Raw genomic sequence first — 14,843 nt, forward strand, 5'->3', positions numbered from 1 at the left:
TCGTTTAGTACCTTGAGCGTGGCTGAGGTGCATCCGTGACCAGCTCGGAAACCGGATTGCACAGTGGAGAAGGTACGGTGTGATCCAAAATGGTCAGTGATCTGTTTGTTAACTTGGCTTTCGAAGACTTTAGATAGGCAGGCCAGGATGGATACAGGTCTGTAACAGTTTGGGTCTAGAGTGTCACCCCCTTTTGAAGAGGGCGAGGACCACGGCAGCTTTCCAAACTTTAGGATTCTCGAATGATACGAAAGAGAGTTTGTACAGACTAGTAATAGGGGTTGCAACAATGGTGGCGGATAATTTTCGAAAGAAAGGGTCCAGATTGTCTTGCCCAGCTGATGTTTTTGTGCTGGTCGAGGGCAGTCAGGTCTGGAGTGAATCAAGGGCTATATCTGTTCTTAGTTCTACATTTTTTGGTAAGGGGCATGCTTATTTAAGATGTTGAGGAAATTACTTTTAAAGAACAACCAGGCATCCTCTACTGGCGGAATGAGGTCAATATCCTTCCAGGATACCCGTGCCAGGTCGATTAGCAAGTCCTGCTCGCAGAAGTGATGACGGCGGGTGTGAGATTCACAATGATACTTTGGCGGTAGCCATGTTGTTGTGTTGCTACCATGCTGTGTTGTCATGTGTTGCTGCCATGCTATGTTGTTGTCTTAGGTCTCTCTTTATGTGGTGTTGTGTTGTCTTTCTTGTCCTATATTTTTATTAAATTGTTTTTAGTTTTTATCCCAGCTCCCGCCCCCACAGGAGGCATTTTGCCTTTTGGTAGGCCATCATTTTAAATAAGAATTTGTTCTTAGCTGACTTTCCTAGTTAAGTAAATAAAAAATAAAAAACAATGAGGCCAATGTCTCTGGTAATCCTCACTTAAAAAGGGGGGGTGGGGTCTGCTATGTCTATGTTGAAGTGGGGAAGGGGAGGGGGGTCAGGGATGAGGGGGTTATAAATAGTTTAGTGCTTTGAAGCTACCGTCAGGTTTTCCCACGCATTTCCTCCCATCACATCATAAACCTCTTCAATCCCCCCAAAATCCCCCCCACTCTATCTCCCTTCCTAAATCTCAGCTCCCCCATCCTCCCTGCACCACTTGGGCTCCAAAGACTAATGCTAATTGCTCTTATCAAGGACACCATGTAATCTACTCTCATTATCTCAAGTTCATCAGCCCGCAATTCATTTGAGGGTTGTAAATTAGCTTAGAAGTAAATATCTTCAATATCTGCTCGATTTATCAGCACACTAAAATTATGTCTTTGTAGGCAAAGATAAGGTGTAGTACCCTAAACATGTCACATCAATATACAACTGCATTTCCCATGTACAAAAACTTCTCCTTAAAGCTGGAATCCATAGTGGTGAAACTGCCATGTCCGTTTGCAATATCACATAGACGTTACTTCAAACAACGAACACTGTTTTTTTTGTTCCTCGGACAGCATTGCACACCCGATAGCACAGCAGAGTATGTACTACGCTGACATTTTTTACCATGATGCGGGATGCTCATTTCCTCAAAACAATAACACATGAGCCCGGGGCGACCAGCGGTGCTGTTTCACCTATCGCGGATCTCATTTTTAACCAAAGCCAATCTGAGGGTTGACCTTTTATAAGGTGGTTGATAATGAGTAAGTGTTCCAATTGTCTTCATCATCAGGTCCAATGTGTTGGCATGTAACACTGTTTCCCCTACAATGCCCAGAAAGAGCCCGGACGGTCAGTCGCTCTCGTAAATCCTCTACTACCTTCAAGCATTCTGCCAACTCATTGCCTTTTCAGAATTTAAAGGCTTGATTGACCTGTGCTCGGCTGTCTATCACTCAAAGTGGGCATCGGTTCAGAGGTTTTAGCGCTTAAGAGCGAGAAGAATTCCCGCCTTGTCTACACCCAGGAAAAGCCATCTTCCTTCACAGCCTTCCCTCACAGGTTCCAGAAAGTGATTAATGGCGTTTTAATGTTTTAAAAGTGTCAGTGCGTTTCTCAAAGTCAGATCCAGCCAGGACGTATTCAGCAAGATGAGAAATGAGCAAGAAAAATGGCTTCAGTTCCATGACTTTCTCTGTAGAACTCCATGAGGCATTGGGGTGTCCGGGGCTTGTATTCGAGTAGGAGTGCTAATCTAGGATCAGTTCCCCCCTGTCCGTGTAATCTTATTCATTAAGATCTAAAAGGCCAAACTGATCCTATATGAGCACTCTTACTCTGAGACTCTTTGTGAATAGAGGCCCTGGCTTCATCGAGTTCTTGGTGTGTTGTTTCTTGCCAATTGACACACAGTCCATGAAGGGTTATCAAATTAAATCGGTCACATACGTGTTTAGCAGATGTTATTGCGGGTGTAGAGAAATGCTTGTGCTTCTAGTTCCAACAGTGCAGCAATATCTAACAAGTAATATCTAACAATTTCACTGGGCAAGTCAGTTAAGAACAAATTCCTATTTTCAATGATGGCCTAGGAACAGTGGGTTAACTGCCTGTTCAGGGGCAGAACGACAAATTTGTACCTTGTCAGATCGGGGATTTGAACTTGCAACCTTTCAGTTACTAGTCCAACACTCTAACCGCTAGGCTACCCTGCCGCCCCAAACATATACCCAATAGCCGCCATGTTGGCGTCAACATAAACAAGAAATTACATGATAAATATTCCCTTACCTTTGATCTTCATCAGAAAGCACTCCCAGGAATCGCAGGTCCAGAATAAATGTTTGTTTTGTTCGATAATGTCCGTTATTTATGTCCAAATACTTCCTTTTATTAGCGCGTTTGGTATACATATCCAAATGCTCATTCTGGTCAGCGTTACATCGGACAAAAACTTCAAAAAGTTATATTACAGGTCGAAGAAACTTATCAAGGTAACCTGCTTAAATGAATACCTGTAGCACTCACATCTGTAATTATGAAGGGCTTTGAAAGGCTGGTCATGACACATATCAACACCATCTCATCCCAGATGCCCTAGACCCACTTCAATTCACATACTGCCCCAACAGATCCACAGATAATGCAATGTCAGTTGCACTTCACACGGCCCTTTCCCACCTGGACAAGAGGGGAAATAACTGAGAATGCTGTTTATAGACAACAGCTCAGTGTTCAACACCATTTTCCCTTCCAAGCTCATCATCAAGCTAGGGACCCTGCGACTAAACACCTCCCTCTGCAACTGGATCCTGGACTTCCTGACGGGCTGGCCCCAGGTGGTGAGGGGAGGCAACAACACCTCCTCCACGCTGACGCTCAAGGTGTGTTCTTAGTCCCCTCCTGTACTCCCTGTTCACCCACGACTGGGGTGAACCGTGCACGACTCCTGATCACCGATGGAGATGAGACAGAGTACAGGGAGGAGGTCAGAAACTTAGCAGTCTGGTGTCAGGACAACAACCTCTCCCTCAACATCAGTAAGACCAATGAGCTGATTGTGGACTATAGGAGAGAGGGAAGAGCACACCCCCATCCACATCGACAGGGCTGTTGTGGAGCGTGTCGAGAGCTTCAAGTTCCTTGGCGTCCACATCACTAAGGACTTAACATGGTCCACACACATCCGCACAGTCGTGAAGAGGGAACGGCAGCACCTCTTCCCCCTCAGGAGCCTGAAAATATTTGGCATGGGCCCTTTGATCCTCAAAAGTTTCTACAGCTGCACCATCGATAGCATCTTGACTGGCTGCATCACCTCTTGGTATGGAAAAGGCAACACCCTTGACCGCAAAGCACTACAGACAGTGGTGCGGACAGCCTAGTAAATCACTGGGGCAGAGCTCCCTGCCATCCAGGACCTCTATATCAGGCAGTATCAGAGGAAGGCCCAAAAAATTGCCAAAGACTCCATCCACCCAAGCCATAGACCGTCTGTCCGGCAAACAGTACCAGAGCATCGGCTCTCGGACCAACAACCTCAGAGACAGCTTCTAACTAACCCCAAGCCATAAGACTGCTAAATAGTCAATTAATGGAAGCCAAACTATCTGCACTGACCCTATGCACACTCACTAAACTACAGTTGAAGTCGGAAGTTTACATACACCTTAGCCAAATACATTTAAACTCAGTTTTTCACAATTTCTGACATTTAATACTGGTAAAATTCCCTGTCTTAGGTCAGTTAGGAACACCACTTTATTTTAAGAATGTGAAATGTCAGAATAATAGTAGAGAGAATTATTTATTTCAGCTTTTATTTATTTCATCCCATCCCAGTGGGTCAGAAGTTTACATGCACTCAATTAGTATTTGGTAGCATTGCCTTTAAATTGTTTAACTTGGGCCAAACGTTTCGGGTAGCCTTCCACAAGCTTCCCACAATACGTTGGGTGAATTTTGACCCATTCCTCCTGACAGAGCTGGTGTAGCTGAGTCAGGTTTGTAGGTCTCCTTGTACGCACACACTTTTACAGTTCTGCCCACACATTTTCTATGGGATTGAGGTCAGGGCTTTATGATGGCCACTCCAATATCTTGACTTTGTTGTTCTTAAGCCATTGTCCATTTGGAAGACCTATTTGCGACCGAGCTTTAACTTCCTGACTGATGTCTTGAGATGTTGCTTCAATATATCCAGATAATTTTCCTGACTCATGATGCCATCTATTTTGTGCACCAGTCCCTCCTGCAGCAAAGCACCCCCTCAACATGATGCTGCCACCCCCGTGACGCGGCTCCCCCTTTTTCCTCCAAACATAATGATGGTCATTATGGCTGAACAGTTCTATTTTTGTTTCCTCAGACCAGAGGACATTTCTCCCAAAAGTACGATCTTTGTCCCCATGTGCAGTTGCAAACCGTAGTCTGGCTTTTTTATGGCGGTTTTGGAGAAGTGGCTTCTTCCTTGCTCGGTGGCCTTACAGGTTATGTTGATATAGGACTTGTTTAATTGTGGATATAGATACTTTTTGTACTTGTTTCCTCCAGCATCTTCACAAGGTATTTTGCTGTTGTTCTGGGATTGATTTGCACTTGTCGCACCAAAATACGTTCATCTCATCTGAACGTGGTACCTTCAGGCATTTGGAAATTGCTCCCAAGGATGAACCAGACTTGTGGAGCTCTCCAATTTTTTTCTGAGGTCATGTCTGATTTATTTTCCTTTTCCCATGATATCAAGCAAAGAGGCACTGAGTTTGAGGCTAGGCCTTGAAATACATCCACAGGTACACCTCCAATTGACTCAAATGATGTCAATTAGCCTATCAGAAGCTTCTAAAGCCATGACATATTTTTTTGGAATTTCCCAAGTTGTTTAAAGGCACAGTCAACTTAGTGTATGCAAACGTCTGACCCACTGGAATTGTGATACAATTATAAGTGAAATAATCTGCCTGTTAACAATTGTTGAAAAATGACTTGTCATGCACAAAGTATAGTTTGTTAACAAGAAATGTGTGGAGTGGTAAAAAACAAGTTTTAATGACTCCATCCTAAGTGTATGTAAACTTCCGATTTCAACTGTATAAATATACACACTATATACACACACTCACTCACTCACACACACTACACACTACGCACACTGCAGAAAACACACACACAGATAACGCATACCAACACAATACAAACAATCATATACACTACCAGTCAAAAGTTTTTTAAATCACCTACTCATTCAAGGGTTTTTCTTTATTTTACTATTTTCTACATTGTAGAATAATAGTGAAAACATCAAAACTATGAAAAAACACATGGAATCATGTAGTCAACAAAAAAGTGTAAAACAGAGTTTAGAAAAAGCAGCCAACAAGTGCTCAGCATAGGTGGGCATTCCAGGTGCATTCCAGGTGAAGCTGGTTGAGAGATTACCAAAAGTGTGCAAAGCTGTCATCAAGGCAAAGGGTGGCCATTTGAAGAGTTGTTCAGCACTTTTTTGGTTACTACATGATTCTATATGTGTTATTTCATAGTTTTGATGTCTTCACTATTATTCTACAATTTAGAAAATAGTAAAAAAATAAAAACCCTTGTAAGAGTAGGTGTTCTAAAAGTTTTGACCGGTAGTGTACATTACACACACACACACACACACACACACACACACACACACACACACTTTTACACTCATCCTTTGCTGTGGCTACGCTGTTCTTTATTTTAGTCTTATATATCCTGATGCCTAGTCACTTTACCCTGCCTTCATGTACATATCTACCTCAAACAACTTGTACCGCTTCACATTGATCTGGTACTGGTACTACCTTTATATAGCTCCATTTCACAGTAAAGCAAGCATTTCACAGTAAAGTCTACACCAGTTGTATTCGGTGCATGTGACAAATAATGATTTGAATCAGTCAAAGGTCAGACAGATTGTGTGAACATGTGATTGTTTGGGTCAAGAAGGGAAGGCCTACAATAAATGAGTGCACTTAGCACTGCCTCAGAAACAAAGGCTGTTGTTCCACTTCCCTGAATTGCTTGTTGTGGAAAACGTGTTTCTATACTTAATCATCAACTGACCTCAAACGAAAATATGTTGTGAAATGGTAATAGGCAAACTGGGCTAAAGCCAAAGGCAATGATGTAAGCGTAAGTAATAGCAAATTGCTTTGTATTGTACATTTACAATGAAGTCAATTTTCATTACGCAGCTTGCCAGGCGCTGCTCGCTCGCTTACATACCTATCAGAAAATTCTAATATCCTATATAGGGCCCGTGTCTGTAGCTAGTACCCCTGCCGCCACTCTCAATGGATTTAATGCCTCCTATCGATTAACGAATGTGTATTTATTTGATGTGTGGTCTTTTATCCCGAGCAGCTAATATTTTAAACAGACGAAAATCAATACCAGAGCACTTTCACGTCAAGGAAAAAAAATGGGATCAGCCAAGGCATGAAAGAAGAGGTTGATACGTTGTTCTACTCACGGATGGGGCCATCTTTCACTCACTGAAAGCAACCTTGGTTTAGCTCGTTGACTGATGCACAGTGGCGCCACGACTTGACTCTTCATTGCCTTGTTATGTGCACACTGCTCTACCCCCTGGCAAGTGTGTGTGCAACCTCTGCCCAGGGAAGTGAAGCCAAGGAAGGTGGGGGGAGGGGGGGGGGGCAGCAAAGTGAGAAGGTGAGCATGTGGTGGGCCAGCACGAGGTGAGGCGTTTGCCTGGTTTGTTGGGTTTACAGAGAGTTCATCTGCACTGTGAAAGGGGTGTGTGTGTGTGTGTGTGTGTGTGTGTGTGTGGTGGGCAGTCAATGGGCGTATTTACGGTACATGGACAGGGATGGATGGAAAGGTGGAACAATATTGACAAGCGTCTTGTTTTGTCTCAGAACAACAGCCGCCACACTTGTTTTCAGTAATTACATTATTCTGCATTCAGGCTTAACCCTACCGATTTTTCACTCATTTTTTTAAACTGTTCAAGCCTTTTTTTGTCTTTGAATAGAATACAACTTTATTAAAGCTGCAATATGTACATTTTTGGTTAACCTGACCAAATTCACGTAGAAATGTAAGTTATAGCTCTGTAATTCTCATTGAAGCAAGTCTAAGACGCGGTAGATCTGTTCTCTGTGTGCGATTTCTATGCTTCCTGTTCTAAGTTTTGTTTTTGCGTCTTTTTCTTTCAGTTTTTTACACTAGCTTCAAACAAAACTGAATAAAAATAGAAACGCAACATGCAACAATTTCAATGATTTACAGTTCATATAAGGATATCAATCAATTGAAATAAATAGATTTGGCCCTAATCTATGGATTTCACATGACTGGGCATATATATATTGATATTTTGGCCACAGATGCCTTAAAAAAATAGTAGGGGCGTGGATCAGACAACCAGACAGTATCTGGTGTGACCACCACTTGCCTCATGCAGCGTGACACATCTCCTTCGCATAGTTGATTGTGGCTTGTGGAATGTTGACCCACTCCTCTTCAATGGCTGTGCGAAGTTTCTGGATTTTGACGGGAAGTGGAACACGCTGTCGTACACGTCAGTCCAGAGCATCTCTAACATGCTCAATGGGTGACATTTCTGGTGAGTATGCTGGCCATGGAAGAACTGGGACATTTTCAGCTTCCATGAATTGTATACAGATCCTTGCGACATGGGGCCATGCATTACCATGCTGAAATATGAGGTGATGGCGGCGGATGAATGGCACAACAATGGGACTTAGGATCTCCTCAACGTATCTCTGTGCAATTGTATTCGTTGTCCATAGCTTATGCCTGTCCATACCTTAACTCCACCTCCACCATGGGGTATTCTGTTCACAACATTGACATCAGCAAACAACTCTTCCACACGACGCCATACACGTGGTCTGCGGTTGTGAGGCCAATTGGACGTACTGTCAAATTCTCTAAAATGACGTTGGAGGTGGCTTATGGTAGAGAAATTAACATTTTCTGGCGGATATTCCTGCAGCCAGCATGCCAATTGCACACTCCCTGAAAACTTGAGGCATCTGTGGTGTGTGACAAAACTTTACATTTTAGTGGCCTTTTATTTTCAGTGCACCTGTGTAATGATCACGATGTTTAATCAGCTTCTTGATATGCCATGCCTGTCAGGTGAATGGATTATCTTGGAAAATGAGAAATGTTCTCTAACAGGGCTGTAAACAAATGTGTGCACAAAATTGGAGAGAAATACATTTGAGTGTATGTGTCACGGTTGGTGTAAGAACGGGACCAAGGCGCAGCGGATGTTGAGTTCCACATATTTATTTCAATAAAGCAAAAACAATAAACGAACAACGAAATGTGACTACGTGGTGCACAAACACAAAATAATGTCCCACAAACACAGGTGGGAAAAATAGCTACTTAAATATGATCCCCAATTAGAGACAACGATTACCAGCTGCCTCTAACTGGAATCATACAAAACATCAACATAGAAATTATAAACTAGAATACCCCCTAGTCACACCCTGACCTACTACACCATAGAGAAACAAGTGCTCTCTATGGTAAGGGCGTGACAGTATGGATAATTTCTGGGATCTTTTATTTCAGCTCATGAAACATGGGACCAACACTTTACATGTTGTGTTTATATTTTTGGTTATGGAAAAACTTTGAAAGGGCCATTGGCCAACTTCAGTCATTGTAACAAAACGACAGCCCAGTTGCTGTCAAATTCCACTAGTCATAGATTAATTAGGTCTGTAATGTTGTAATTATCATGTTCCACTTCAAATCTCATGCAGAGTAGATACTCTACCTCTGATAGTACATCAAAAGCCTGCCTCTATGAGAAGGTTACATTTGGCCAGAGCCCATGAGGAAGAGCTGAGAGGGAGATAGACGGAAGGATAAACTAAGGTAGCAGGCATAACATGCTGACCACATCGCCCGCGTCGCAAAATAAATGTACACATACATGTTATTCAATCATTGCACCCACACTGCTCGGGCGTGCCAACAAGAGTCTGTGTTGCCAGGCGCTAAAATAGAAGTTGCTTCTATTTGTGGTACAGAACACGCTGCAAGTCCTGCCTCTCCCATCTCCTCATTGGCTTTTAGAAACATTTGCCCACGTGCCATCTCATTGGTTATACCCACGTGGGTGATTGAAAGATAAAGAGGTCAGTGTTGGTAATACACCTTATGATATTAGTTGCCAATCGCCTTATAAAGTCCAAAAACGAAAAAGCCTGGAAGGAGGAGAGATATAGATAGATATAATTAGATATAGATATAATAGATATATTATATTATTACTAGATATAATTCGGTTGAGCGTTTTATGTGTGGATTAATTGTTGGAGTAGAGGACCTTGTGTATTTCAGGTAAAATAACATCCCAATGTGTATATCCCAGAACAAATTAGCTAGCAACAGCAAACTAGCTATCTAAATAGGATAAATTAGCTAGCAACTGCAGCTTTCCAAATTACCGTGAATGATTTAATGCTTTTCGACCTGTCCCGAATTTAGTATAATTGGTTCAGAGTTTGTTTTGATGTGGTGTGGGGGAACAAAATCAATTTGTGCACGATGCCGCATGCGTCCGGTTTGGGCATGGTGTAAAAAACGCCTGAGCCGTTTTACGGGCTTCGCCTCTTCCGCTCTCCTTTCCCCTAAACACGATGCTTCCGGTTTTAGATACCCAGCTGAGGGTTTAGGAAGGAGAAGGGAGGCTGGATAGGTGGAGCTAATGCGCAGCTGCTGATACTCGTCAAAAAATTGCAGGGCAGGATTTGGAAACTGAATGAACTGTGTGCAGAGGTCTCTTCACAAGACATGGACGCCGGCCCTCAAGTATCCTTATGTAACGTGGGGAGCCCGAAAACAACAGGATGCTTAAAAGATTTTCGAGATTTTTTCGGCAAATCTTTAACCTATTGTGTTCGAGATTAAATATTATAACGCTGACCGTCGTCTATCGAAGACGTGATCCTGGACATATGATCCGTTCTGGTGTTTTATAGGAGCGAGTTGGAATTAAAATACCTATTTCCACTTGATTCGGCGACATACTGTATATCTAAATACGAGATTGTGTGGACACTTCACTGACGCTGGGAGCGTGCCGGACAATACATTCTCATAGGCGACTTTTCTATATGACTTGCATTCTACACATGCTTGCATTGGAGTGAAAAGGCAGATCGACGGGCGGGATAGCGTGGTCCACTTTAATCCCTGTGTCGCCCGAGTTGGTCAACAGTTTTGGAAACACCATTCAAAAACACTGGACGGAATAATTGTTTTAACGTTTTTTTTGTCTGGCAATTTTTCCTAATCACAACAGTTTGTTTGCTTCTGCTTGTGCCCTCTGAATTAAGCCATAATATAGGTCGGTTGCGTCACTTCATCTGACAAATTGGAGAACAAGAAGTTGTAATATTGTCACAACTCTGTTTGGGAGGAAACCTTCCAATGTGTTCTATCCCCGCGATATGTGATGACATCCTTCGTTGCGCTCGGTGTTTTTGAAACCCTCTCTTGTCGTCTTTATTCTAACGGGAGGAGATCAAAGGACATTATCTTTCTATTTCGGGCTGTAGTTAGTTTTGCATGATGTACGACAGTGAGGATGTGGTGGGATTCACCCCTAGTCCGAACCCGTTTTTAACCATGGATTACTACCACCAGAACCGAGGATGTCTAATCCCCGATAAGAGCCTCGTACCTGCGGGACACCGTCCCTTCAGTTCGTCCATCAGAAATCAACACTGGAATGGATCAAACCACTGTATGTTGATTTCCACTTTACTTGTTCTCGACTAACCAGTAATTGATTGTCGAAAGTAACACGCATGTACCAAGGCGCACATATAATGTCATCCGTAGATATTACGCGCATGCCATGAAGTGTGCTGTTGATTGTTGGGCGATATGAGCAAAGCACGATCCCTCGTTGTTTTACTGTTTCGGGTCTTCCTTAGGCTTCATGGTCTGTCTCAAGTTATTGAATCTAGGCCAAACTAACTTTTGTCGACAGGGCATCGTCAGTTAAATGTATTCATTTGAACTTGTATTCTTGGCCAACTCGTCACATTATATTGCCCTACAACTGGTTATCTTCGTTAAAACATGCAACATCGTAATAACATTGTGGCAATCCATTCTCACCGCCGTATTACGTTGTTTCAAACTGCTTGCAAAAACTAAAACAATGCCATGCTTGAGGCGCCTTGTGACTCGTTAATATGTGGCCATGTCTGTGTTGCCTTACTAGTGTTTATATCTACAACAACATGCTATATATAGCCTCGGCCTACTTTCTCACATGGGAGAAAAATTTAGACCTAACTATCATGTAACATTGCCAAAGAACAAGTACATCTTTAATTAATGATCAGTATGACCGAATAGATATACAATGCTTCTTTGCTTCCAGATTTTTTTTGACAGCCTTCAGTGGCATTTAATGTTTAATGTCCAAAGACCACACACTGGGTAGGATAGTAAGGTAATGTATTGGTAACTTGCTGACTCATTAGTCTTTATTTTTTATCGTAGCCAACAAGTGAATGTCTGTGATTTGTGAGGAGGAACTAGGTTTATATTTAGAACATGTCTGCTCCAAATTCACAAGAAGTGTGATGATGACACGATGTTGACCTTAGTCATGCTTCAATGCTTAGAGGTCACATATCACACGTTGGTGTCACACATCATTTTGTTCAGTTAGAAACGGTTGATAATGTTTTACCCTTGATGCACTACTTTTCCAACCTAACATTCAATTAGATCGATTGTCAATCAAAACAATGGTTAGGCTACCAATGGTACATGTGGAATGAGTCGTGCTTGACTGAATCGCCCATGTAACCCCTAACCTTGGGGTCCATTCTTGACAAATCCCTGCTATGTGCTCAAAGTGCAAGTGTGACGTTTTGATGGTCATAGTCTGCCTGGAAACTTGGTCTCAGTGATTGTTCGGACATGTCAACATTGCTAAGCTTGTGTAAGCCTGTTGGAGGGATCATTCGTTCACTGGCTCAGCTCCCCTTTCTCATGGAGATGAGTACAATTGACCAAAGTATTTATGCCCCTCGGAAGGGGGCAAAGAGGTCAGGAAGACGAGGAGGGCCACATGTAAAGGATTTAGCCCTACGCCCAAAGATAATATGGTGGCACCCACAGTGAAGTGTGTATATATATATTCTACAATCTGGGAAAGAGCTTGTTCAATGACAACACTTGGGTATTTTTGATTTAAACTCTGAGATAGTTTCTATAGCATGCTCATCCCTACACTTTCAGGTCTATGTTGATGTTGATAGTTGCTTGTTGTTGTCATGGAGAATTTATGTTGACCACAGCTTTCTCAGTTTCAGCTGAGTCGGTCAGACAGTCAGAGCCGCTCTTTGAAGGTCTCCCATAGCAATGTCCCGATGAGAGAACAACACTGCTGAGATCCCAACAGGGTGTTGCGTTGAGTCACAAACCAGGGTTCTGTTCAGTAGAGACAACATTTTGGAACTGAATGGAACAGGGAAGATCTTGCCTACCTGAACTTTTCCAACAACTAGAGGACTGATTTTCATTGCAACACGTTCTGCTATACGTTAGGGCTGGGCGATATGGCCTAAAAATCATATCTCTATTATTTTCAAACTTATGGGCGATTCATGATATAGATCTCGATTCTAAACCCTCCCTCCCCAAATCAGCTTTGTTGTGCAATACACTGCGTTTCAGACAGTCAGCAATAATCTAATGAATTCAGGCCTTGTGAAATTAACCATAGGAACCACTAGGAATTAAATTAAATTATTTTATCAAAATAGTTTAATATGCTCTTTGCAATAATCGCTGATCTGGCTTTCAAGTCTTAAAAAAAAAGACAAAACCCCCTTTAAAAAAATAACTGTTTTATTACCAGAACCACTAATAATGACCAACTTCTTATAGCAGGCAAGTGTATCAACTTGGATCTATTTGCTTGCTAACAAGGTAGCTGTTATGAGAATGAGAACAAGTAGCCAAATCCTTTATATAATGACTTTTTATGCTTATTGCACATTTATAAAACACATACTAGACAGCTAGTATAAGTGTTTGGTGAAAAATGCTGCTGGGGGTATGTGATACCGCAATGCCACGTGACAAACTGAGCATATGTTTTCCAGAAGCAATGTTCATTGATACTCTCGTTTTAGTAGTGGCTGCTCTGCGCACAACTTGAGTAGTTGAGACTTAAAACGGCCATCTTTAGAAAAGGTAACTTCTCCCCTATTACTATAAAATGATGTTTCAATGTGTTTCGGTGTCCATGTGAGCGACGATTCCGGTGGACCAAACCTCAAATGCAAATAGTGAGTTGAATCCGCTTGTCAGACAGGAAGGTTGTCAGACAGACAGGTTGTTGTGAGTGGCAGGGGGAGGGACTTGGCGTGTGTAAAGTGGAAGGTGCACAGTCTACAAGCCATTGCACACAGCACAGAAGGAGCGAAGGAGACGAGGCCAAAAAGACACGAGAGCAAGCAGACATAAACACTCATAAGAATGAAAAAATGAAGAAAAAATCAAATAGATTCTTGCAATATAGGCATTTGGAACAACGCACAAAAACATGAATTAGAATTAATCAAATGAATTTGATATGTTTCCCAGCCCTGCTATATGTGTGTCCTTCTGAACAAGACCCAGGGATAGCAGCCTCCCAGTCTTATAGTGGCAATATGTGACTTTTTGGGCGACCTGACCAAATTCAGGTTATAGATCTATCACGAGCTTGATCGGTTCTATGTGCGCTATTTCTTCCCATTCTTAATTTTTGTGACTTTTATTTTGGTTTTGTACACCAGCTTAAACAACAATATTGTTGGTCATGGAAATTGAATTTCACAGCAGTTTAGATAGTGTAGAGAATAATTGTACAATCTTATTTTGTCAAATAAACTGAAATGAGTAACTATTAGTTATAGGTACCAGGAAACCGTGGAGCAATTTCTGTATAGTACAACTTTAAAAACAGCTCAGAAATCCAGACAAACTTTGATGTGGAAACAAGCCCAGTGCAAAGCTGCCTTGCCGCTCGCTCGCTCGCTCGCTCTCTCTCTCGCCGTCTCTCTCTCTCGCTCTGTGTGAAGGCTGAGGGTGACTGTGTTGTTTTGTGCGCACAGCAACACTCAACAAGTATGCAGCAGCACCACCGTACTACGTTGAACTATAACCCCTGCTTTTTCCAGACTTTTTGAAAGGAAGAGAAGCCACCATTTGAGTCATGAATGTTTCCCGGGGCACCCTGCCGCCGACCCATTTCATGCCAAAACAAACTTGTGGCAATCGCAACTCACAAAGAGGTAGACAGCCATTCAGTCCCGACAGTGAAGTGCCATTTAGTTCAGCCCTCCTTGGGATAATCCCCCAGAGCACTCAAGTCAGAAAGCACGGTTATTTTGAGCTTTTGTCTCCCCTCCCCA

The 14,843-nt window shown here is 42.4% G+C and overlaps 1 protein-coding gene across 5 annotated transcripts in view; it reads left to right on the forward strand.

Annotated features, from left to right (window-relative positions):
* The window catches only part of rarab (retinoic acid receptor, alpha b), a 177,564-nt gene that overhangs the window by 117,452 nt on the left and 45,269 nt on the right, over positions 1 to 14,843 (forward strand). Inside the window, exon 1 of one of the 5 annotated variants that reach the window (XM_021624640.3) lies at positions 9,788 to 11,161. The exons of the other annotated variants lie outside the window; for them this stretch is intronic. Within the exon in view, the coding sequence (XP_021480315.2) occupies positions 10,984 to 11,161 (178 nt within the window). The 5' untranslated portion in view covers positions 9,788 to 10,983. Of the gene's footprint in view, positions 1 to 9,787; positions 11,162 to 14,843 lie in introns of those variants that run through there. 5 annotated transcript variants of the gene reach the window in all.

Source organism: Oncorhynchus mykiss, chromosome 12, assembly GCF_057628025.1.
Source record: "Oncorhynchus mykiss isolate SJ-2025 chromosome 12, ASM5762802v1, whole genome shotgun sequence".
Classification (NCBI taxonomy): Eukaryota; Metazoa; Chordata; class Actinopteri; order Salmoniformes; family Salmonidae; genus Oncorhynchus; species Oncorhynchus mykiss.